Source organism: Plecotus auritus, assembly GCF_963455305.1.
Source record: "Plecotus auritus genome assembly, chromosome: 9".
NCBI classification, from domain to species: Eukaryota; Metazoa; Chordata; class Mammalia; order Chiroptera; family Vespertilionidae; genus Plecotus; species Plecotus auritus.
In genome coordinates, this window is record NC_137783.1 from 125,225,211 (window position 1) to 125,252,336 (window position 27,126).

The 27,126-nt window shown below is 39.8% G+C and overlaps 1 protein-coding gene across 1 annotated transcript in view; it reads left to right on the forward strand.

Annotated features, from left to right (window-relative positions):
• Positions 1–24,254, forward strand: part of ZDHHC13 (zDHHC palmitoyltransferase 13) — a 46,404-nt gene extending 22,150 nt beyond the window's left edge. Inside the window, exons 9-17 of the mRNA XM_080640792.1 lie at positions 1,003–1,136; positions 4,156–4,256; positions 9,217–9,341; positions 10,164–10,226; positions 10,916–11,009; positions 13,114–13,197; positions 17,992–18,149; positions 20,656–20,753; positions 23,266–24,254. Of these exons, the coding sequence (XP_080496918.1) occupies positions 1,003–1,136; positions 4,156–4,256; positions 9,217–9,341; positions 10,164–10,226; positions 10,916–11,009; positions 13,114–13,197; positions 17,992–18,149; positions 20,656–20,753; positions 23,266–23,404 (996 nt within the window). The 3' untranslated portion in view covers positions 23,405–24,254. The remainder of the gene's footprint in view (positions 1–1,002; positions 1,137–4,155; positions 4,257–9,216; positions 9,342–10,163; positions 10,227–10,915; positions 11,010–13,113; positions 13,198–17,991; positions 18,150–20,655; positions 20,754–23,265) is intronic.
• Positions 24,255–27,126: the final 2,872 nt, after the last annotated feature.

Below are 27,126 nucleotides of genomic sequence, written 5' to 3' on the forward strand. Positions count from 1 at the left end.
TTTGTGTTATGCAATCTAATTTGGAAAAATTTTAAAGATTTGATACCGTTTGAAATTATCCATCCTTAGAATATGGCTCAGAGAAGTAAAAATTGAAGACAATAGGGCAGAATATATTTTCTCCGTTTGCTTCCAAGGTCATGTATGTTGATGTATGCTGCATTGTAAAAATGTGGTGCCAGCTTTAGTGCAGGTAGTCACACTGTTGGTTCATAGGCTTTCATTCTTTTAACTTTGCGAGGACATGTTTCAGTCTCTGGCCTCTGTGTGACATTGACACCAAGAATGACTCCAGTCTTGAAACCCCTCCCTAGCTTCTGGGGAACCTTTCTTTCTCCTGGTTCTCATCCTGCATTTCTGATCGCACACAGTCCTTGGGATGTTGTTCATTCATGGCTTTGCCACCTATATGCTGATGAATCCAGGTTTCCTCCTGACTGGTAAACCTGCTTTTCTGATGGCCTCCTGGATATCCACTAGATGTCCACATTCATCTAAAATCCCACATGTGCTAAGCTAACCTCATCTTTTCTTGTTCCTTCTCACCCTCTTTATTAGGGAATGGCACCATCTGGTGCCCAGATTGGAACTCTTATACTCTCCTCATTAAATCTTGGGTGGATTGATTTTTGTGTGGCCTTTTTGTCTTGGTTTATGCTTTCTGGCATATATTGTTTGAAAGAAATTATTGTTTTTCTAAATGTCAGTTATCATTAACACTTTTCTAAACGACCAATATTTCTTGACAGGGAGGAAAGCAAAACAAAATATGTGTAAGTAACATTTTGTAAAATGTAAGGCTTTTAAAAGATTGTTTCCAAGATATGTAATTTCTCAAACATCAGATTTATCAATCAGCAATTTTGAAGGAAAACTCTGTGTTCTGCTATTGTATTACTTGTTATTATATGTTTAGGAAGTAGTTCTTCTAATGCACTGATTATTATTAGATACTTAGGAGGTAAAATCCATAAAGTTCTAAAACTCTGAATCTCTTAATAGCTCTTCCTGCTGCTGATGCTTTCTGTGATTACCATGTGGGCTGTTGGATACATACTGGACTTCAATTCAGATTCTTGGCTTTTAAAAGGATGTCTTCTAATAACATTGCTTTTTCTGACATCTTTGTTTCCAAGGTGTGTATATTAGTCTTTGCAAGGCTGATTATTGCATTCCAATTTGATTGCTTGTTTCTATTATTGATTAGCTGAAATTACAGAAATTTATTGAGCTTTGTTACCACATAGAAACATCCTCAGGGTTGCTGGGAAGGAAGGGCTTTGGTAGCATATGATTAGACTGAAAGCTAATTGGTCAACACAATAATTTAATTGAATTGACAACTGGTTGAAAATAAATATCCTAGCTCACTTTTTGAAATGATAATTTTGGTGAATAATGGGGAGATTTTTGTAACTAATTTGCATCTTTAAGCATTTTTGCCTATTTTTCAGAAATTTTGCTTTTTCCTTTTCTAAATCTAAATTCATTTTGAACTAATTATTTTTATTCTTAATGTTATTTAGTAGCAACAACCTAGTTAAATCACAGGAGGTTATAAAATAGCAACTATGGTGTGGATCTATTTTTAGGAAAATATTTATACATGATTCCATATAGTCATTGGTTAAGAGTCAGATTGCCTAGATTCATATAGCAGGCCAACCTTGAACAAGTTGCTTTACCTTTCTGTGCCTTAATTTTTCCGTGTATAAAATGATAATAATTGTGACAATGCCTGTCTCCTGGTCAACACGCATTCAATGGTTAGAACCATGGCTGACACACAATGCTCAATAATTTTGTCACACCCTCATCTCTTCTTCCCTTTCCAGTTTCTCACGTTGAAGAATGGGTATCATCCTTGGAGTAATGCCATTCTTGATTCTTCTCTTCACTTCCCACATCCAGCTCATTACCAAGTCCTTCTTGCTCAGCCTACATCGGGTCTGCTCTCTGCATCTCCACAACTGGCACCCTACATCCTGACTCCAACTCTTACCCCCACCCAGCTCATCCCCACTTAGCAATCAGCATAGTCTTTTAAAAAGGCAAATCAGGTTCTGTCTCTTTTCCCTGCTTAAAGCCCTTGGACTTTCCTTGGACTCAGAATAAAATAAAAACTCCTTGCCTAGGAGGTAATATGTGATTCACTTCCTCCCCTCTGACTTCATCTCCTTCCTTCATTGTTCTCTAACCTTCTTTCTGGTTTTAGAACGCATCAAACTCCTCCCACCCTGGGCCTTGGCTTTCACTTGTGTCTCTGTCTGACATGTTCTGATGGTTGCATAGCTGGAGATGTCTCATTCAGACTCAAGTTCCAATACCACCTCCTTAGTGAGGCCTTCCCTCATACCCCATTTTGTTTTCTTCATTCTCTTCATAGCACTTAATCACTGTTTCCTGGAATGTAAGGCCCATACAAGTAGGAAACCTCTCCTGAGTGAAAGAAAACTGTAATGATGATCCATAGGAAAAGACCTAAAAGGAAATAGTGTTGCTCTCTTCAGGGTGTGATTATGAGATCCCTGTGCCCTTCTTATGCCTGCCAGCATTTTCTAGAATAAGCATATGCTACTTTTGTCATAAGAAAAACCAAAGTATTAGAGGAATCTTACCAATTAGTCACTCAAGAGCAGGACAGTTGGCTGGAAATGAATCAGAATTTAATAAAGTAAAAGCTCAAATTTCTGGAAAATAGCAAACTGTCTAAATTGTCTGCTATTCAGAAAACTTATAACTTAGAGATAGTCATTCATTTTTCACTAAGTGGATTGACTCAGTCTCCAAACAAAATTTAAGCCAAATCACCAGGTATCATAATCATCACTTTTCTTGTTTTTCCAGAGAGAAAGCAAGGGCAGTATTTACTGATCTTGGATAGGAGTATTTGAGATTTTATTTTAATAAAAGCCTACATTATAAAAAATGTATATGAAAGCTTTTGTTTTTGATAACAGTGGGTTGAGGGCTTCATATGTCAGGCTTGACATATTAACACAATTCAAATGGGAGACAAATGCATATGGCCACTTTATCCATACTGCTTTTATTTCTCTCACACTCCTCTGTAGAGCCCAATTTCGTGGAGGTAAGCAGCTGCAAACTTCTATTATTAGGCTCCAGGGGCAGTTGCTTATTGATCCAGGCTGCTATGTGATGCCTGTCAGAAGTAAACAGTCTCTTACAAATGAGGTAGTTCACTGTACTACTTAATTAGTTCAGATACATTTTTGCTGCAAAATCTCAGTCAGGTCATGTCCTGGAGGTTACATGGGCTCCATATGGCCTATTCTGGCAGCATATTAGGTTTGGGATTTTAGTTCTCAAATATTTTATCATAATATCCTAATGATCTTGATAGCTTTTTAAAACCCTTTTCATGCCTATCATCAACTGTTGTCTTTTCCTGATATAAATTTAAAAACATATCCAGGTAAACTATATTCATGCATAGATTTACAATATTGAGTATTTAATGTGAAAGACAGATTTATTAATTTTTTTATTTTGAAACTACAATATTAACATTTGAGTACGTTTTGTGTGGACTTCCAAGCAGACAATCTTGTTATATCCAAGTGAGATGGTTGGTGTTCTGATGACAAGTGCCACTTTTAACCTTTATGTATCTTTTTATGTCCAGTGGCTGCTTCTCAAGCTGTTGTGGGATGAAAGGGCTTCAGGTTATGTGCATCTGTATGTTTCAGAAATAGCCTGCAAGCCTCTAGAAGAAAGCTTGTTAGATGGGAAGGTGAATTTCCAAGTATTTAAAATTTTGCATTTTGGAGTATTTGAACATATGATGTGACCCCCCCAAAAGAAATACAAATATGATATGTCTCAATAGAAATAAAAGAGTCATTGAAAATATAAAGTGATTGGGAATGAAGTAATGTATAAGTTAGCTGTAAGAAGGAGAACATTTACTTCTTGAGAGCCCTTGTGCTTCAGTTTTCTCATGAGTAAAACGGAGTGATGCTGATGCGTAGCTCATTACCATGTGAAAAGTGGCACACGGTAAGCAGTGAAAGCTGTTGTTGGTATTTGAAGGAATCATTATCACTATTACTATTTAATGGAATTTAGAACTAAAATTAATGTGAGTCATACTTGTTTTCACTAATACCTCGTGTTTATCTTTTTCTCTTTTAGGTTCTTGTTTGGGTATAAGAGCCTTGTGTACTTACCAACCGTCTTTCTGCTAAGTTCCATTTTTTGGATATTTGTGACTTGGTTCATCTTATTCTTCCCTCATATCCTTCAAGCTGAAATTTAAATGTCTATCTCTTTTTGCCTTTAAAAAATAGTAATGCCATTGTTAGAAATTCAGATATTAGAAGAGATCCAGGGAATGCAACTCACATTTGTATTCAGTTAGTGATTTTGGTTAAAGATGTTTAGTGTTGAAAATCTATTCAACTTTGAAAATAATCTCAGAGCACACAATGGAAATAGTAGGTGTCTAGTATTTATTACTCATTGGAAGGAAACAGTAGAATGAAATATTATTTTATTTGGATCCATAAAAATTTCTTGTATTGCCTTGAGTTTCTTTTCAAGGTCAGATGGATCTTTTAATTTGGTCAGCAGTTATAGTTGATTAATATATCTGAGTACCAAGGTGGCCTACATGGAGGGATTTTGGGGAAATGTGGCCTCCTTAGCAGTGGTCAATACAGTGTTATTATCCTAGGTGGTGATTATCAGTCCACAATAAAAATAAGTATACATTGCTACCCAAAACATGTGAAGCAAACATTTCAGAAAATGATATTCCTAATATGTGCTTTAGTACTCTGAAATTTTATTTTCTCCTATTGTATTTCTTTTTTAAAAACATGCTGGTCACTGCCCACTTAATTCTTTCATGGCTTACTAATGGATGGCAGCCCATGGTTTAAAAACAACAGCAACAACAACACTCACCTAATTAGTAGGTTTATCACTTGAGGAGCAGGGCTCAGACCAAGTCCAGCATAGGGGTGTGCTGTGCTTTTAGGGTTGACCAAATCTAGTCACCTAGAAGTGGGAACAGGGGTTACTTCTTAGTTTATAGCTATTTTTAGCTATCAGTAGGAGAGAGGCATTTCCTCCAATTTTCCATCTTCCTACCTCTTTCCAGGATCCCTTTTTCCCTTCCAAGGATTCTAGAAAGCCATTATAAACTTGTTTTCCTTACAGGTAGGAGAAGAAGGAATGTGGTGGATTGAAATGTACCTTTAAGCATATTCCTTTAACTTGTATATTATTTCTATTTCTGGTAATGGCATTTTAAAAAGAAAGAGTAGTGTTTATGGGAGAGATTCATGCACTCAAATATAAGAACATTTTTTCATAGGAGTAAATGTAAAGTGAGAGGCATATGAGCTCTTAAAGTGTATACATCTACTTTCATTATAGCATGTTTCTACTTTAATGGTGCTTCTTATTTCTGAGCATTATTGCTAATATTTTTTAGATTCCTTTAATCTAGATGAATGGTACAGCATACCGTGGAGTTCATTTGACTTTATTACATTTAACCTTTGTCTCATAATTACTGATTTGGGGGCAGCTTTTTAAGCACTAACCTTATTACCACCATTTAATGAAAACTTGGATGATACCATTATGTGATATAAAAATAATTAAATTTACACATAACCATCAAGTAACAGCACAAGATACATAAAAATCTTTTGTGGAGATCCCAAGGCTGGTAAATTCTAGGGCAGTGGTCGGCAAACTCATTAGTCAACAGCCAAATATCAACAGTACAACGATTGAAATTTCTTTTGAGAGCCAAATTTTTTAAACTTAAACTTCTTCTAACGCCACTTCTTCAAAATAGACTCACCCAGGCCGTGGTGTTTTGTGGAAGAGCCACACTCAAGGGGCCAAAGAGCCGCATGTGGCTCGCGAGCCACAGTTTGCCGACCACGGTTCTAGGGTAATTGACATGATATTGAAAAGGGATGGCTGATTTTGTTTGTTTGTTTACCAACCCATGTGGCATTGGAGTAAACAGTTTTAAGATTGTGTTTCCTGATGAATTTTTAATATGTGAGCAACTAACATTATTTCAAATTTTGCGCAAAAAGTACTGTAGTTATTATATACAGTTATTTCAGGTTTATAGAATCAATATTAACAACACTATAATTCCACTATAATTTGAAAACCTGAATTGCTGAATTTAGTATGCAGCTGAGTTTAATTACAAACTGTTCACTTGTTTGTGAAGATGCCATTATATCAGAACTGATTTCCATAGCCAGACAGAATCTTAAGATGTTGGAGCTGACGAGATGGGATACTTTACTCACATGTACAGCATAAAGCCATTTGATCTAGGCATCCATATGAGCCTGTTACTGGCGAGGGAATGTCAGTCAGTAGGTGGCACACTTCGCCGTCAGATTGGTGTTTTTCAAGCTGAATGGTAAATGCTGTTTGAACGGCCTTGGGTATGAACTAAAGCGCTACCCTGTAAAGGCCTATCCTGAGTGTTTATACTAGTTTCGTCTCAGGTTGCCAAGTCTGGATTGTATGGGGGTTTCTGCTTCTACAGCTGCCATATGGGAAGAGGGTCTGGGGCACTGTGGAAAGAGGACCATCTTTGGAATCAGCATGAATTTAAGTTTTGGCCCTTTTCCTTATTAAATACCATTGGACAAGTTATTTAATTTCACTGAGTCTCAGTTTTTCTATAAATTGGGGATAATAGTGGGGTGGCTACAAGGATTACTGTGCTATGATGTTCGTAAATTGCTGACCATGGTCCCCATTACATAATTGGAATTCTGTAAGTAATACCTATTATTATTATTATTAATTAGTCTTATAAATAAAATCTGTGTAGAAGGCTGCATGTTGAAATTAATTTTAAGGGCACCTCTAGGTTAGCTCCTCAGATGATCAGTTTATTTTGGTTCAGCAAATAATGGTTTTTATGAGACAGTATCAAGTAAAGGAGGTAAGATCATACTGATGAGTTGGGAAGTAGGATTAAAGACTAAAGATTAAAGATTCTGGCTATAACTGAGTTAAGTTTAAGAGGTATAAACTCATGTGAAGTCCTGTACTGAGTTTCAGAGAATATGTACAAGCACATGTGAAAATGACATAGTTTCAGGTCAAGTGAAAAAAAACAACCCAGGAGCTTTGACTAAAAGCCTGGTGTGGGTAGTGATGCGGCTATCGCCGAAGCCAGTGTATTCTCCAGTAGGGTTACAAGGCTTTGAGTGTCCAAGCAAAGGACAGCAGCAATCTACTGTCCTCTGCACTGTTCAGTACACACCTGAAGTGTGTTTGTTCTGTTTTGAATTCTGTTCTTTTAAAAGAGACAAGGGCAGGCAGGAGCATAAACAGAGGAACTTGACCAGGAACAATGTTGTTTAAGGAACAGTGTTGTATGAAGAATAATGTTGCTGCTTAGCCTGAGCACTGCCTTCCCATTTCAAGTGTTTGGAAGTCTGTCATTTGGAAGCCAGTGCATTGTGTAGAATGGGCACTCAGTAAAGACTTACTGAACAAATGAGGAATAGGCTTCTGTAGGGTAGATCTAAAGGACAGCTATCGTGTAGATCTATAGTGTAGAGCTGAAGTATCTAAAGAATACTTAAGGAAATAAAGTCCAGTTAGTCCAAGTTGAGAAACTTTTTGACTGCAGGAGTCACAAGCTAACTGGAAAGGTTGAGATATCTATAAATAACTATAATTTGAGGTATAAATGCCATAGAATAAGCATTCTTCGATTCAGATCAGAGGGAGAATCCTCCATAGGGAATGACCTACAAAAGGAAGGAGATATAAGTTAGGTCTGGAAGGTGTTTAGAACCTGAACATGCTAAAAGTGTGGTTTTATAATTAGACGGGGAAGGGGTCGATGGTGGAGATGGGGAGCATTTGAGGTCAGTGAACCACACAAAGCAAGGGCATGGAAGCAAAGAATGTTTGGCTTTTATGTGAGGGGATAGAGTGCAATTCACTTTGCTTAGAGGGAGAGGAGTTGTAAGTTATTCAGAGCAGAGTCAGCTTAATATGAGAGATCATCATATGATTCATTGGTGTGTTTTTTAGAATGTGTCATATATGTTGATCACGATTTAATGGGGGCGGGGGGAAGAAAAAGGATGTGATTCTGTAACAAAAGCTCTGTCCTCTGTACTTTTTAATAGTGTTAATTAATTCTAAGTAAGCATATTTGTTAAAATTCAGTTTCACACAATTTTCTGGACCCTATTTATTTCTTAAAGTCAGGCCCATCTGCAGATAAACCTGAACCAGATGTGGTTGTGCTGGTTTCTTTGAGTTATAGCAGAGTGATTCTGCTGGTCTGGGGTGAGGTGTGTGGTTCTTGCCTCTAACAAGCTCCCAGGTAAAGCCACTGCTGTGGGACCATGGTCACAATTTGAGCAGCAAGTGTTTAGAGTCTTATTTTATGGCCACCTTTTCTACTCTGGAGTTTGGCACCCAGACATCTTGGCAACACCCTGGAAGGCAAATACAGTTACTGTGTCAATAATGATTTAAATTGGGCAAGGACATTGGTTTATTACTGGCGTATTGGTTTATTACTGCACAAAATTTTACTGGAGCAAAATTTTACTTTTTATACAAAGAATTTGTAGTGGGGACTGTTCATTTATCCTTGAAACAATTTTTATCTCAGTTTATATCATGTGCCTTTCCCAAATAATATTTGATTTATAATCACTTTGCAGGGAGAGCAGTTTCTTTCACTTCTAAATTAACTCAGCCTAAGTCAGTTATGACCAGGTACTAAACTTTGTAGTAGGAAATTTTTGCAAGCATTTAATATATAAAAAATAGTTTTAGTTGAAATCTCTGAACCAAGTGGCTTTTTTGTTTGAATGATTTGGTTAGAATGATCAGAAAATATTTTTCTGGATGCTCTCAGGAGAGCCACATTATACCATTGGAGATTAATTCATTTGGGTCTTGAATGTTTTTCATTCTTCAGGATGCTCTTCATGTATTGCAACTCTTCCAATCAATATTTCATGTGGGTTTCAACTATTGAGGAGGGATTAATTTGTCAACCATGACCAAATTCCCATAGGATTAGAACATAGGCTAGGTATGGGGGCAGGATGTGTTACATCAGGGAAGGTGAGGATAGAATGCAGAGAGATTCTTAGGCACCAATGATGAGATTTGCTTGTGTCGTAATTATGGGAGGTCCTATATGTTCCTTAACTTGGCTTTAACATCTAGCAGGCACTCCTTTCTATTTTGCTTTTATTTTCAGCATAATAGGCTTCCTCTACTTTTTCTATAAGACTTGGGCAACGGATCCAGGCTTCACTAAGGCTTCTGAAGAAGAAAGGAAAACGGTGAGCTTTCTTTGTACTGTTACTGATTTTAAAATAGGAGGGTGAACTTCAGATGATCGTAGCCATGTTGGTTTCTGTCATGACTGTGTCTCTAGTGCCTGGCACCTAATAATATTAAATGTGGAATCTCTCTACTGTCATACTTTTTCATTTGTTTATATGAAAATTTTAAAAAATATTTTTAATTTCTTTAAAGTAACACCTCACCAAGACTTTTTCAGATGTAATTCCTGTTAGCGGATATAGTCTTCTGCTTTTTTACAGTAACACTTAGAAAATGATCATATAACTTAAAGTCCCTCATTTGATACATGGAGTAGGCAAGAGCTGCCAGCGGGCAGGAGGGTCTTCCTCCTTATTGACTAAGATGTGAAGTTGTCAGATGACATGACATGTCTTCCATTGCCTGTGAATGTTTAGAAATTGGGGAGAGTGTCATCTTTGTTACCTAAAGCCCGTGTTCCTCAAAGACTGAGCTCTTTGTGCTTATAACCATCAGTTCTGTTGTATGCTGGTAGTTTTTGTTTCTTTTTAGGAGTGTCTGTTTATTTTTCTCCAACAGATTATAACTGGGAGGTCATTGCCATTGATGGAGAGAAGGGGGTATAATTTTTGTGCATTCTAATTTGTTGGCTGTGGTTGAAAATGCAGCCTTGAAAAAAATCACTTTATTTCAGGCACAGAATGATGTGTTGGCAAATCTTCCAAATTGCTCTGCTAGCTACCTCAGTTTGGAGAGAGAGCTGTGATTATGGTATATGACCATGCATTATACATTCCCTAGTAAAATACAAACGTAAGGTCAAACTGCATATCTTTCAGAATATCATCACCCTCGCAGAGACTGGTTGTCTGGACTTCAGAACATTTTGTACATCGTGTCTTGTGAGTGAGCCTTTTCTTTATAAATTTTTTCCCATAGTAAAAGCAAATTCTTGGTTACATTTCTCATGTAAACATTTATCAAATCTTTGCAGTATATTTATACACCTTTGTTTCTACCAGATTCTAATTTTGCATTACTGTCAGGACAATTTTCTGCCTTGAACATATGGGGAATGATATTTATGATCTCTTGACATTGCCTGTGATTAAAAATCTACTTGTATGTTTTGTTTGGTTTTTCCTGCCACGAAGCATATGTTAAAACTAACTTGGAGCCAGAGGCTCATGGTGACCCAAGAACCACTTAGTGAAACTTCTCATTTTGCAGTTGAGAAATCATAGCCTAAAGGGGCAAGTAACTTTCCCCAAATTATTGGCAGAGCCAGAAATGTACCTCAGGTTTCCTTCTCCTCAGTCCCGTGCTCACTGTGCTGTATGGTATTGCCTCATCCCGTTAGTCAGTGCTGCTAGCCCTCGAATTCAGGTCTCCTTTAGTGATGGCTTCGACACAATGGTCATGCAGTCGTAAATATTACTAAGGCATTCCAGAGTCTCTCTGAATTGATGGTCTGATATTTAGGATGATTTGTGCCACTATCTTTATAATTTAGGAATAAGATTTTATTTGCAATTTGTTACCAGTTTGAGAGACTGATTTTTGCTTGGGCCTCTCTTAATTGCCCACTTAGGTAAGGAAGCCATTAAGGTCACTCCATTGCCCTGTGTGCAACTCCTGTGTGGCTCGATATGATCAACACTGCCTGTGGACTGGACGGTGCATAGGTGAGAATTTTTTAATTACCACATGAAGTTAAGCTTATATTTAGTTATGTGTGTGACTCATAGAAAAAGTAGAAGGGAATTCATTTTGTAGCTTTTCCTTGTCAGAGAATCATCTCTGTGGTATATAACACTTTTGGAAAACTGTTTTTGATGTTGATGATAATCCTATATAATAAAAGGATAATATGCAAATTGACCCTAACTGCGGAACAACTGGTCGCTATGATACGCACTGACCACCAGGTGGCAGATGCTTAACACAGGAGCTGCCCCCTGGTAGTCAGTGCGCTTCCACAGGGGGAGTGCCACTCAGCCAGAAGCCGGCTCATGGCTGGCCAGCGCAGCAGTGGTGCCTTCACGGCAGTGCTAAAGCTTTTAGTTGGACATCCCCCGAGGGCTCCTGGGCTGCCAGAGGGATGTCTGACTGCCAGCTTAGGCCCAATCCCCCAGGGAGTGGGCCTAAGCTGGCAGGTGCACATCTCCCAAGGGCTCCCAGACTGCAAGAGGGCTCAGGCTGGGCTGAAGGACCCTCCCCCCGCCAATGCACAAATTTTCGTGCACTGGGCCTCTAGTATCATTATATAGAATTTTAGCATTTGTAATGCACTTTCATATATTGTATCCTATTTGATCATCAAACACCACTGCTATGAGGTTGGTATTATTATCTCCATTTTAGAGTTGAAAAATATAAAAGGTAAAAAATTATTTGCCTGAAGTCATTTTAGTAGTATTAGTTTTCTCCTCCAAATACCATGTTTTTTCCATATTTTATGTCTTGTCTCTCTTGTTCACCTTCTTCACCTGCCTTCTTAAAGGCTCAGGTAAGAGATGGTAGAGATCTGGGATTGCCTTCCACCCAGGGAACATTTGTTTTCCTGATCTGCAGCCCTGGGTTTCCTCCAAGCCATCACAGTAAAAGCCAGGGGTTTATTATGAGGAACTGTGGTCATGGGTTTTTAGGAGAAGATATGCTTCCATGATCTTGATAAACAAAAGGCTGCCTCAGCTCACTTGGGTTTCCTTGGTGCATTTTGATGCTCTTTACTTTTCCTAGAGGACAGGTAAGAGATAATTTCTGGGGTCCCAAACTTCATGGACTCCATCCCACCTTAAAGATGAGATGATTGGCATTATAACAGGCAGCTTTGAGTGCAGTGGAAAAACAATAGTAATGAGTCCATATATTTTTATCACATGGCATTTAACATGGTGTTTTCACATGCATCATCCTCTTTGATTGCCTTGGGCCTGTGAAGTAGAAGAGAATATCCCTACCCCCTTTCCCCAAAAGAGATATTATCCCCATATTACAAGTAAGAACACTGGACTAGGGAGGTTGAATGTTGTACCTATAGTCATGCAACTAGTCATTCATAAACCTATGTCTCATTCCAATGGGTGCTGCTCCTTCTGGGCTTTGCTTCCTGTGGAGAAGATGGGAATGAGATGGTACCTGAGGAACTTTTGTGGCATTAGCATAAAAAATGTTCCCATCTCCAACATCAGAGGGCAGTACATAGAAGAGTGGAGCTTGGTTGTGTGGCAGCCTCACCCCCTCTTTGCTTCTATACTAGTAAGCCTTTCTTGGGCTGCAGGTTGCCCCTCTTTTGCTATGTCCAGTCTCCTGCAACATATCTATTTAGTGCTGCTCCTCAGATTCATTTTCTCTGTTCCCTGATCAAGTCAATCCTTGATGTCCAGAAGGTATACCTGTATAAGCTTATCACATGGAAGGAAGAAAGGAAGGAAGGAAGGAAGTGACAAAGTATGATTTCTCCCAGTTCCTGCCTGCTTCTCCCTCCAGCACAGTATAGGCCATCCTAGAGCTGTATATGTTTAGTAAACTTTGTTGTATTAAAAACAAAAGCCAAAAAAAACCCACTCTTTTAAGTATTGAATGAATATTAGTTCAGTTAACATGGACAATTGACCATGACATATTAGAGTGTTTGGTTTTGGTTTAATGGTACTTAAAAGCAAAACAACAGCTTATTTCTTTACTTTGGTGAAGGCTTTGGACAGAAAGTGGTTAATAGGCTCTTGGTCTGGAACGTAATTGTTCAAGAAAGTATTAAATATGTTGCTTTTCTTTTTTACGTAGGTTTCGGCAACCATCGCTATTACATATTCTTCTTATTTTTCCTTTCCGTTGTGTGTAACTGGATTATATATGAATCTTTCATGTGTAAGTATAAATTTTTCTTACAGCAAGCTCATGAACCCACATCTACATACACTTTTCCTTGTGAACTCTTCTATATCACATTTGGGCTAGGTGACTATAAACTATACCCTAATAAAAACTAAATGGATGCTGGTAAGATTCTTGGCATTGGGAAGCTGCAGGAAATGCTACGAGAGGTTAGTTGTCAATACCTTTGAAAAGATTTTACTCTAAAATGAACTTGATAAATTAGAAAAGTGGTCAAAAATATAAATTTATTTAAGGCAAGGGCAGATTTATCACCCAGTGAAAGGAGGAAAAATCAGCTGTTCAGGTACAAAAGCAAGTGGAGTGGTAAGTAAATAAAAGGAGGCAGGGGGAGATTGGAGGTAGAGAGGTTGGGGGACTTAGAAGGTTGTCACATTGAAACAAAACTCAAAGCTCATTTCCTTGATAAATCTCAGGTCACAACTTATAACTGTATCAATCATTGAAAGGTTGGAAATAATAACTTGGAAGAAAATATTAGATCACTTATTCTGCATTCCTGAGCAAGGAAAATGACTTTTTAGTAGCAGTGTAAAGGCCATCTCTGGGCATTTCATGTAGGGAGTGACAGCCAGCTGTTCCAAGGTGATCAACTAAGAATAGCATTTAAATTACAGCAAGAGGATTTTGGTAGCTCCTAAGAATGAATGCATGACTCTGCTTTTCAAACCTTGGAATAGGTTACCTTACTGGAAAAACCTATAGTGCTTGTAGTTTATTTTGACTTGGTTTATTATTTGTTTATTGTTTATTATTGTAGTTTATTTTGACTCTGTTATTTATTTATTGTGAAAACTTTGGGAGAGTTTGGCTCTAGAGCTTCTATTTCCATCCTCCCTCCTATTATCTTTATGCTCAAGTCTTGTATTTTGCCAATAAAATACTAATTTGTGGCTTGAGCTAAAATCTGGGATGATTCAGGAAGATATTAGGAAAGTTTTTTCCTTTTTCCTTTATCATCCCATCTTCCACCCCTCTCTAAGTCCCCCATGCCCTCTGGTTTTCTTTAGTTTAATTTTTAGTTTTTGAAAGATAGTTTCTTCTATACTGTTCCCCAGCCTCCCAGCTCCCCTCCCCAGAAACATTCACTATTATAAGTTTTGTTTGGTCTGGGGTTTCATTTTTAGAGGTTGCTAATATCTACATGAAATGGTTTGTTTTTTGCCTGGCTGTAGGCATGGAGAGGACTTCAATTATCTTTCCAGCCCTTTTCCCACCTGACATCACTAGGGAATGCTTTTGTGGCTCAGTGTAACTGTCACCATCTCAAATGGATCTAATAGTCAGAAGGTTATGATCCCTGATCTCAGTTCTTGCCAAAGGCCATCAGTAATCCTGCGCATTGGAATTTGAAACTTCTTAGATTATGTCCTGTGGTGTAGAAAATAAAAGACTTTTTCAGTGCTTCTTTCTATTGAAAGGGCTGCCCTTTGAAGGCTTGACATTAAAGCATGTTCCTGGAAAACCTTTTAAAGCTGGCCCATGGATCAACTTGTGCCTTGGACTTGATCCTAGGGAAAAGGAGCCAGATTTTACACCACTCTTGTCTCTCCCCCTTCTCTCTCATCACTAAAAATAGTCCCCTTTGTTTGGTGTGTCTGTCCAGCATAAGACTGTATTGATAAGGACAGAAGTGATTTTCCATTACATTCATTCTTTCCAAGTTGTTTTCTTATGACATGCATTAGTTCTTCCCTCCTCTTTGTCTGTATCCTCTGTCTCTGAACGAATTTGTATATAATGTTTTGTTTCTTAGGCACAGTCTCACCTTTACATTCACCTACAACTAGCTGAACATATTTGGTTACTTTTATCCCATTTATATTTTGACAGTTTTTTTTTTTACAATGAATGAGGACATTGTATCTTTTATCATTATTTCACATACAGGAAAAATGAACTTTAAAAAAAGTGTTCCATTTTTCTAATGTGTCCTCCCACCTTTTTGGTTTACCGTTAACACTCCTGTTGCTGTGCACCCTCTCTCGTGTGATCCAGTTGCAGCTACTTCTGGCTCTGTACAGGCACCATCCATTGCGTCTTGTGAGGTCTGTTTTCAGGGTAGACAGTAAGTAACTCAACGTGTCAGCATTGTACAAGTTACAGGGAGAAAGATCTTAGATTATTGCTAGAAAGAACATTCTAAGTATCCGAGCTATCTAAAGATGAAAACAATTGACTTGGAACCACAATAGGAGTTCCGTATCATTAGCCAGTGAATGTATTAGTACACATTCAAGTGTTATATTGCATATAAGATAATGTACTTGGCCACTGACAGCATATCTTTGGTATTAAATCTGAAATCAGTTCTATGGAAACTTCAGTTTGAGGTCATGCTGTGTTATGGAAATAATTCCCAGAGGAGAGCAGTGGAAATCCATAAGCTAAAAGAAAGTCAGTACTCTTCCTACTCAGCTGTCTTTGCTGCCTGTTGGTGGAAATTACATTCTCTTATGTCATACCAGGTGCATGGGATGCTTCTTTCTGTGCTGTCCAATGAGAAGCTCTGAAGAGTGTAATGTGCCTTGTTACCTTGATTGTTGCTCTGTGATGATTGCTGTTAGAATGCTTCTGGCATATATCCATGAAAGATAGCTGGGACTTAAGTGATACAAAAAATATATATATATATTTGGGACAAAAATGGACAGTTGGTTGATAGTGAAGTCATGGACCCATATATCCTTCCTGCCCCAGGAGCTCTTAAGTATTGCTTTGAGAAACTGTCTAAAATTGCTGATCAAATTGTCAGAAGCATTTATGAAACCTAAGGGTATAAATCTACAGAATTCTCATTTCAAAAATAGTTTGCCCTTTATTAACAGTCCTGGTGCCTGTAAAAGTCATTGACTTTATACACTGAGTGGCCAGATTATTATGATCTCTGAACGTATAATAATCTGGCCACTCATTGTATATCCTATATAATAAAAGGCTAATATGCAAATTGTTCCCTTGACCAGGAGTTCGACCAGCAGGCAGGCCGGCCAACCACCCATGTCCCCTCCCCCTGGCCAGGGTGGCTGGACCCCACCCATGCATGAATTCATGCACTGGGCCTCTAATATATATATACTAGAGGCCTGGTGCACGAAATTTGTGCACGGAGGGGGGGGCGGCCTAAGCCCAGCCTGCACCCTCTTCAATCTGGGACCCCTTGAAGGATATCCGACCGCCCGTTTAGGTGGGATCGGGCCTAAATGGGCCGTCGGACATCCCTCTCACAATCCAGGACTGCTGGCTCCCAACAGCTCGCCTGCCTCTGCCTGATTGCCCCTAACCACTTCTGCCTGCCAGCCTGATCACCCCCTAACCACTCCCCTGCCAGCCTTATTGACCCCTAACTGCTCCCCAGCCAGCCGGATTGCCCCCAACTGCCCTCCCCTGCTGGCCCGGTCACCCCCAACTGCCCTCTCCTGCAGGCCTGGTCCCCCCCCAACTGCCTTCCTCTGCTGGCCTGGTCCCCCACAACTGCCCTCCCCTACAGGCCTGGTCTCCCCCAACTGCCCTCCCCTACAGGCCTGGTCTGCCCCCCCAACTGCCCTCCCCTACAGGTCTGCCCCCTCCAACTGCCCTCCCCTGCAGACCTGGGCTCCCCCCCCCCCAACTGCCCTCCCCTGCAGGCCTGGTCCCTCCCAACTGCCCTCCCCTGCAGGCCTGGTCCCCCCCCCAACTGCCCTCCCCTGCAGGCCTGGTCCCCCCCAGCTGCCCTCCCCTGCTGGCCTGGTCCCCCCCAACTGCCCACAATTGCCCTCCCCTGCCAGCCATCTTGTGGTGGCCATCTTGTGTCCACATGGGGGCAGCCATCTTTGACCACATGGGGGCGGCCATCTTGTTTTCTTGGAGTGATGGTCAATTTGCATATTACTCTTTTATTAGATAGGATACACACTGAGTGGCCAGATTATTATGCATTCAGAGATCATAATAATCTGGCCACTCAGTGTATAACTTTGAAGGTCTGTTCCCTTGTTTCTCCTGCTTCCTACCTACATTCACCTCACTGCTGTCTTAGCTATGTGGGTTAGGGTTCAGTTTTCTGAAGATCATAGTGAAGTCCTCTCTTTTAATTGGCATATGAATAAATTTTCCTGGGGAGAAACTGAGCTGTGATCATATGAATCTTGCTCTCTCTCTGTACTTTTCCTGGGGTATCTTTCTCGTGAATTTCCTCACCTGGCCTTTCTCCCTCCGCAGGATCAATTACGGTGCCAATGCAGAAGTACACTCGGAAATTGCATGCCCTTAGCGTGTATTCCAGTGGTGTCTAGGTGCTTACAGGATTTCTTGTGCCCACAGCAATGGCCTGTTGATCCGAACCCTTAATAAGAGTTTATATTTAGTTCTGTGATGGCACATATCTTGCTATAACATGGATAAGTTAGAGAATTCTCTAGGACAAATATTTATTAAATATAATCATTCTTGAGTTCTTGAACAATTAACTTCTCTGGCAAGTGCATTTTATGCAGAATATGCTGATCTTAATGATGGTTTCGTGGACCTTTTTTGTTTTTATTTCTTCTCTGCTGACTACCAATGCATTGTTATCATAGCCGCAATTAACAGTGAGGTACCGTTTTTCATCTGTGTTAGGAGAGCTGGCATTTGGAAGATAAAATCTTGAAGTCAGGTTCTGATCTGGGCCATCATGTCTTCCTTTCTTTTTTCCCCTAAAAATATTCAGTGATTTTAATCTTCCTGCATTATGATCACTGATTTATTGTCTTTTTAAATAATGGGTTCCTTTTTGTGAATTCACAGATTGGTCAAATCATTGTGCCACAACATTCAGAGAAGATGGACTGTGGACCTACCTCAATCAGATTGTGGCTTGTTCCCCTTGGGTTTTATATATCTTCCTGCTGGCAACTTTCCATTTCTCATGGTCAACATTTGTATTAGTAAATCAACTCTTTCAGGTATTTATTTCTCTTCTTATAATGCTTTGGGTGATATTTCCAACAACCTGTATTAGGGTAGAAAGACTTAAATTTCAAATCAGAAGACTTTGTTTCTAGTGACTGTCACTTTCTCTGTGGGTGTAGGAATGTTATTTGACTCCTGAATTTCAGTTTCCTTGTCTGTGAAATGGGGATAATAATGCCTGTCTACTCTCACAGCAGGATTTAAATGTCAGAACGATAAATTGTTAGTGTTGGCCCTAGGAATTATCTAATCTAACCTATTATTTTACAGAGGTACAGATGTGAATTGAATTGTTCAAGGTCATCCAATGAGTAGGAAAATCAGAATGGGAAACTTAGTTCTTCTGACAGTCCCATTTAAGGGCTTTTTCCATCATGCAATTAAAATATATGGTGTGTGAAAGCATGGTATAAACCGTAAAGCATGCAAGTGTGAGGCGATTATTCTCCCTCACTTTTCCAACCCTGTTTGTTGTCATTATTATGCAGTGCTTAAGTGGATAGAAGTGGGGGAGAAATGAAATACACACCAGTAACCAATGGACATGGTAATTGCACTTCCAGAGGAGGTCATGGCCATTAGAAAGTTCAGGCTCCAGGGCAGTAGTCATCTTCAGCTTTCTGCGGTGTTTCTATTCCCTTCGCTGGTACCTGCTTTCCTCTGTGAGCAAAACCTAGTTCTCGTTGTTGTTATGGCTGCCCGTATGGAATGGATAGCCATGATCAGTCTGGGCCATTTACTGCAAGACTTGAGATAATTAGAGCATTATTCAACGAAAGCAAAATACTTTCCACTTTTATGGGGAAGTAATCAATTCTACAATAATAATAAAGAAAAATTTAAAAGGGAAAATTGCTAAGGAAGGGAATTAAGCTAATAATACTGACTGAACTAAAGTTTCTGAATATTCATCTTAAATTCCTATCACTCTGATATCTACAGACTTTGGCGCTAAGAATGGATATCAGCATCAGCGATTATTAACAGTAATTACTGTCATTTATAATACCTAATATTTATACTTGCTTTACATATTCCAAAGCACCTTCTCATCTGTTTCCTCATAAACATTTGAGATGCAGACTGTGCCAAAGTAGTATCTTCTCCATTATATGGGTGAGCAAACTAAACCTAAAGATGTTGAATGCCTAGCTTGTGGCCATAGGGCTAGAAAGAGAGTTAGATGTAGAACCCAAGACTTGAGGTATCAATACTAATTCTCATCTTCCTTTTCTGGACTCTTAGAGAACAAGTACAAGTATGTGAGACCATAATATTCTTAAATTTAAAAAAAAAGGTTAATATATTTGCGTATATTTTCTAAGGCAAGAAAATGGACTCAGTGCTTTGGGTAGTTTTCAAGTATAGGAATTCAGAGCGAAGTTTTCTTAATAAACAAAACAAATCAGTTATTCGAAGCCTTTCATTTCCTGAGGGCTCTGGTGAGTTATGGTTTTGACAGTGGCCAGTCACACTGAGACTATTGACTGCTGGTTAGGACCATGGGCTCTGTTCTCACACTGACCGAGGTGTCAGTCCCAGTTCTGCCACTTTCTAAGCTGTGGGGCCTTGGACCAGTTGCTTCACCCTTGTAAGCCTCTGCTTACAGGTATTTTAAATATATTATCTCAAACCCTTAAACAGTCTAATGAAGATGATAATCTCTGTTTTAAAGATTAGGAACTTGATGTTTGGGTTGTTTTGGGGAATTAAATGAGATAACTCAATAAATAGTAATATTTTTAAAAATTATATTTTTGTTGATTTCAGAGAGGAAAGAAGAGAGATAGAAACACCAATTATAAGAGAGAATCATTGATAGGCTGCCTCCTGCATGCCCCCCAGGGGGGATTGAGCCCACAACCTGGGCATGTGCCCCGACTGGAAATCAAACAATGACCTCCGGGTTCCTAGGTCAATGCTCAACCACTGAGCCACACCTGCTGGGCAATAGTAGTGCTTTTAATGACATGGGAGTTTTCAAGTTACCTTAATTCTTACCTCTCCCCAAATATATGGATTTAAATATTCTTTACTTAAGATTATTAACTTTTTCATTTGGCTATTTTCAAAGAGATACTAAGAAGAATATACAAGTCGAAATAATTGCACTGATATGGACCTTATATTATTTATCTAAAAGTTGCATGCTGAATTTATTGAGAATCTAAACATGGCCATAAGCCCTGGCTTGAAGTAATTACTAAAGTAATTATTTCATGATCTTATTAAGTCAATGCACTGTGCTTTTCTGAAGGTTAACAAAATAAGACAAGAATAATAATAATTTAAAAAAAAGCCCAGCTACTAGATTTACATAGGAGAGTCTACTTAGAGCTGCTAAATCTTTGCCTTCACCTTGATCCTTGGTTAGAAGTATAGGTGATATTGTTTTGCGGGGAGGGGGGTACTGCATGTTTTCCAGTTTCCCATGATGCACTGCTAAGAGTGATGGAGCCCTGATGTGGTATTTTTCATGTACATCCCAACCTTTTTCAGATTGCTTTTCTAGGCCTGACCTCCCATGAGAGAAAGAGCTTGCTGAAGCAGAGCAGGCATATGAAGCAGCCATTGTCCCTCAGGAGGACACCATACAAGTAAGTGAGATCTATTCTTTCCACTGAATCCTAAGGAAGATGCTAGCCTAGCCGTTGGTTGCCCAATCCAGTGTCACCACCCTTGGCCATGCTGCTGTCCTCAGACTTGCTATCGATAGAGTTGACCCTCTTTTTTCTTGGAAGCCTCAGTGACAGGAGATGAGTGGTAAGGTCATGAGCCCCAAGGTGGTAAGAATTTGGGATTTAGTCTATTGGACTCAGCACAAATAATAAGTGACTGTGAAGTTTTGCCAAGATGGGGAATCTCTGCAGTCAAGCCACATGGTCACAAGGTTGCATATTGCTGGCATGAAGTCAATGTGAGATAATTAAGCATGTGGCCGAGAAAGCCAGCCATAAGGCTGTCTGTACAAAGCGTTAGATTGTGAGCTTTGCCAAGATTTTCAACCTGGCTTTCTATCACCAGTAATTACTTCAGCCCTATGTTTAAGGTGCCCACCTGTGTCAGGGAGAAGCCAGCTTTTGAGATTGGGGTATGTTCTTCCTAGAGTGTTGGTTGTACAAAACCTGTCCTCAGTTGAAAATGAGAATGTTTGTATAGGAAGGTCGTCATCTTAAGATATGAAGGATCAGGCTTTGAAGCTTATCTCCCTGTCACATGTATAGGGGTCTTGGAGGCTGGGAATGCTGTGGAGGTGACCCAGAGTCCTCCAGGAATTTGAGCACTCACTGCATATCTCATGAGCAGTCTATTTTAAAGCACATTTGTGGTACAAGATGAAACTGTTAGGCTGTTAGACAAGGAAATCAGAGCCTGGGATGTGACTCTGATATGTATTTAAAGAGGAAAGAAAATGACTTTATTGGGAAGAGGTGGCTAAAGTGATGAAGAGCGGAGAGCGGTGTTAAGCTGGTGATGATTGTTTCAGACTGGCAGTGATAATAATAAATTCTCTTTCTCAGTGGTTTACCAGTGGTCAGCAAACTCATTTAGTCAACAGAGCCAAATATCAACAGTACAACGATTGAAATTTCTTTTGAGAGCCAAATTTTTTAAACTTCTTCTAACGCCACTTCAAAATAGACTCGCCCAGGCCGTGGTATTTTGTGGAAGAGCCACACTCAAGGGGCCAAAGAGCCACATGTGGCTCGCGAGCCGCAGTTTGCCGACCACTGGTTTAACCAAAGGAATAAATATTTACTAAAGTATAGAAGCCTCTGTAGTAGAGGTGGAATTTTCAGCTGAGCCTTAAAAGTTTTGGGGCGAGCATGATGGAGATGGAAGGAAGGGCATGTCCGCCCTGAAAAAGAGTCTCACAGAGGTGAAAGCTGGGTCTTTTTCAGAATTGCTGAGTAATGGCAGCATGAGCTGGAGGAACTAACAGTAAGGCCTTTAAGCCACTTTGAATCTAGCTTCCAAATCCTGCCCAAACCAAAGGATTGCCTTCTGTAGGTGACTTTTACTCACTAACTCAGCCTATTAAATTCTCAGCATGTCTCTCCACCCCGTCCATTCCACATAGGTAGCTCTCTGCCTAGGAAGCTGCTTTCTGCATAGCGATGGGACTTTCCTGACCACTGTCACTCAGCTGCAGCAGCGGCACAGTCACCCTCACCCACAGAGGTGTTTTGATGTGTGTAGGGGGTTGGGTTAGGCTGAAAGGTAGGGCATGTGCATAAATCCCACTTCCTCACAACTAGAACAGATAGTAGTATTCAGGAACTAATGGAGGAAAAGCGATGCTGAAAACTTGGAGACAGGATGGGTCCAAAGGGGAAGTGGGCCTTGACCCAGGCCCTGAGAACTGGTAGGACTTCAAAGGTTGAGGGGTTACCTGTGGTAAGGTGGAGGTGTGTGGGTTCCAAGGTAGAAGAATGGCCCACGAAGTTATGATAATGGGAAAAACAGAGCTGGAGTAGCTGCAGTGGGTGGTTTATAAAGAGAGCTTGGGGAGCTGACACCTGAGGAACCTGGGGATTTCCTTGTGTAGGGCCTGCAATACAAAGATGCAGAACTGGGTTTGAGTAGAAGGGTATCTTTAAGGGTTTTGCTTGGGAGGTGAAGGGCTATGACTACTAGTACATCAGAGTTTTGGAGGACTAGACAATCTCCAGTATGTAAAATGAATTGGAAGGAGTTGAGATGGGCATAATTTAGAGAGCTATATACGTTTAGAAAAAAACCCATCTTGTTGATGGTATTTTTTCTGGCCTTTGAGATAATCAAAGAGAATTAGGGCAGTGGGAATGGAAAGAAAGAAACTTATTGATGGCAGTGACCATTCCAGTGAGTGGGAGACCCAAAATGAGGTTATTTAATTGCTGGGCAGAAGCCAGGGACTCTCGATATTAGGGATTCAGTTCCAGAACTGGAACTAGGCTTCTGTTTTTAGGTTCCATAAGCCCAGTAACTGATTCACCTCTGGATTCCTGTAGGATCTCCAAAGGACATACATTGTACAATCTCAGTGAATGTTTATGGTGTGAATGAATGTTTGTCAAGAGCTGCACAGGAAATGTAGTAAGACATGTTCTCTTCCTTTCTTGTCAGCCTTGGGTTCACACAGAACCTCGCAGATTTCTTTCAGTGTGGCTGCTTTGGCTTGCTGAAGCCCTATGCAGTAGATTGGACGTCACAATACACCATGGTCTTTCACCCAGCCAAGGAGAAAGTTCTTCGCTCAGTGTGAAGCAAAGCAGCCCAAAGCTCTCACTCTGATTTGTTTGTTTATGTTCACGCCCTGTGGTGTAAAAGTGAAGATTTAGAGTTCACCGAAGCCCAGAGGAAACACAGGTGGTTTTTAAAGCCATTTGGTGAAAACAGAAGTTATCGATAAAGGCATTATACTTTTTTAGATTTAGCAAGAGCAGTCTTGGCTGACATCTAAAAAAAAACTTTTATATTTTTTACAAATGCAAGTTACTTTTGGGGGGGATAATATTCACTTAATTATGGATAAAATGTGTTATTTTCAGATACTTTATTGGCTGTTTCAAAATAGTCTGTTCTTTAAACTTGTAATTTTTGATAAATTATTTGTCTTTGTTTTATCTATAAATATGTAAAAATATTTAAATAGATATACTGTTTTGCTTTCACACTTAATAAAAAAATTTTTTATAGTTCTGTAGTTTCTGACACTTAACATTTCTCAAATCTTAAATGGAGGAAAGGTACGTATAAAACAAACTGATTCATGATTCTAGTCATGAGTTGAGATCATTGTTAACACCAATAAGCAAGATTTAATTTAGTTTTCCATCTTAGAAAATTGAACATAAGTCTTAAAGATGAATTATTATTTTCACTTAGTAACCTGAAAATATTAGACTGGTGTGATTATAATCGCTAATTTCCTTTGTCCTGGAGGAAATACTAACTGACTTTAATTCTTGGTACTATATGTTTCATACCTGTGGGCATGTCACTTTCCTGCTGAAAACCCTTCCATAGGTTCCCAGAGTAAAAGCTAAAATCTTAGAGTAAAAGCTAAAATCCTCATGTAACCTGTGAGGCTCTGAATAAACAACAGAACATTATTTTGTTTACTGTACTCACTCTGGACCAAGCTTTGTACTCTAACCAGATTCGTTCTTTCTCCTACAGAGCCTTTGCAGGTAAGGAAATCAAAATCTAAAGAAGTTGTATCTTTTCCAAGGTTACATAGATACTAAGTAGGATGGCCACTCTAGAGTCCCAGTCACTTAGAATACTGACTGACACATATGTGTTCAATAAATATTTGAGTTAATCTGTGGAATAAGCTTGTTGAATGAATTGTGGGGTTTTTAAGCAGGACATGATGTGATCAAGAGCTGAAGACTGATTCTCAACTTACCTTTTGACCCAAGAGCGATGGGAACCTATGGAAGGATTTTTTCAATTTGTATCTTCTCTTTCTCTCTTATCAACCACTGCCAGGTAAGTCTTCTCAACTTGTGGTCCATAGACAGTTTACATCAGAATCACAGGCTGGGCATGGGTCGGGGTGTGGCCTCCAGGATCAAGTGTTCAGAGTTTAAATTCCTCATCCCAGACCTTCCAAATTAGTGTCTGAGAAGTGAATTCTGGAATCCAAATTTTCTCAAAGTTCCTTGGTGGTCCTTACGTGCACATGCTGTAGTTTGAGAACTATTTTTACTTAAGGAATCTTACTTTCCATGATTCTGTTTTGACTTTTCCCTCAGGTACACAGTGTGGAAGTTAAAAAAAAAAAAAGGTATGAGAATCAGTTATAGTTAGACACCTTGGGTTTGACTCCTGGATCTACCAGTTACAAGCTACTTTTACTCTGGGCAAAGGACTTAATATCCTCCTGCTTTGGTATCTTCATTTGTATTATGTGGATACTAATAGTAGATACTTCCAAATGTGGTTAAGAGGATTAAATGTGTTAATACATGTAAAGCGGTGGGAATTGTAACAGGAACATAGTAAATGATCAATAAATGCAGGCTATTTAGAAATCTTTGGGAAATAGACTGGAGAGAGAGAGAGAGAAAGAGAGAAAGAAAGAAAGAGAAAGAGAAGCTAGTGGTAGGCAAATGCACCAGATTCACCCTTCTATCCTCTGTGTTGCCTGTTCTGGGGCCAGAATTCTGAAAAACTATCTCCTTGCCAGCTGACTTTCTGTTAAGTTCTGACAGTAAACTGGAAGAAAGAGGGGAAGAAAGGAGTTATTCCATGGTACTTACCAGCTATTCCTCTCAGTGTTGTTCGAACAATGGCCCTTCACCCTGACAGTGACAGCTGAAAATCAGTGTCTAGCTTTCCTCCCCAAAGCAGTTCATTATACCCCTTAGAAGCACCAGCAGTAACCAGGCAGGGCTCTCGCCTCAGAGGTCTGACTCCTAGTCCCTGGGAGACTTCTCCTCGAGGCATCCAAACTAGGATTCCTCCATGTGTTTTCTGTCTCCCCACCCAGAGGTGGTAACTGCTTCCTGCAGTTATTTCTGTGTTAAGTCAGTGTGTTCCTCCTTACATTTTCAAAAATATTAGCTGCTGTTTAGCCAATTCCCTCTATTATTTTCTTTCTCTTAAAAAACAACAACAACAACTGGTATAGTTTCTGTTTTTCTGACTGGACCCAAACTGATAAAGTATGTTAGCTTTTAATAATGGTCCAGGCTAGAAGTAATGAAGGCACAGAAGCAATCCAGCAGGCCCAGATTACTGAGTGAATGTGGGGAGAGACGGGAAGGAATCACAGGTGACTTTGAGGTGTTGAACCCAGTGAATGAGAGGATGGCAGTGATATTCTAAGAGGTAAGGAAAATAGGTGGAGAGACTAGGGCAGTGGTCGGCAAACTGCGGCTCGCGAGCCGCGGTTTGCCACTCTGTTGACTAATGAGTTTGCCGACCACTGGACTAGGGGATGAGTTGGTGGTTGGTGCCTGCTGTTTGAGATACTTGCAGGCTATCCAGTAGAAAAGTCTAGAAGGCAGCCAGAAAGAGGCAGCATCATCTGCACAGATGATGCGATTGTCACAAGGGAGAAGCAGAAAAATGAGATGAGAATGAAAAAGAGAGCTGCCCTCCTGAAATGAGAACATAGATTTGAAAAGGAGACCAAAGGTGACAATGCAAACAAAAAAACTGTGAGAGAGAAGGGCAGGAATGTGACCTTCTGGAGGAATATGGATTTGGAGAACTGGAGGAGGAAGAAAGGACTGGGAGGAGATTGGGTAAGAGGGTAATCAAGAGAGTACAGTGTCATGGAATTCAGGAGAAGAATTAATTTCAAAGAGGAAACAGTCAGTGGTCAGGGGTGAAGGAGAATTGAGAAAAACAACTGAAGAAAGACCAGAGAGTTTATGGTTAGAAGGTGAGGTGGGGAGATGCTGAGATACTAAGAACTTAGTGGACTTGGGAGAGGAGATGGCCATAGCTTGGAGGTGAATAGAAAGATTTTGTTTTATTTTTTTTAAAGCCAAGAAACCTGATCATGTTATTTGGGGCCTGAGGAATGCGACTGTTAGATTATTTTGCCCTAACTTCATTTCTTTTCCCAAATGTCTGTATAGCCATATCAGAAATAGCACATTTGAATCAGTTTCACAAATACTGGGCAAAATCCTGATGCTGTTCCCTGTGATTTAAATGGACAGGATGGACATTGAGCAGTGAGATATATACATCTCAGGTGTAAGACATCCAGTGTTTCAGGTGGGTGTTAGTCAAGGGAGTTAATGCCATAATATGCATCCCCTAAATCTCAGTGCCTTACACAACAAGGCATATTTCTCCCTTTTACATCAGTCCATTTAGCTGTTAGCAGGTGTTCTTCCATGCAGGGACCCAGGCTCCTTCCCAACCTAGTGGCTCCACCATTGCCCAGGGCCTCAGTGCCCACTGGCCTTCTACATCCACAGGTCTGGAGAGAATGGAGACTCCCCCGGAGGTCTTGGAGGT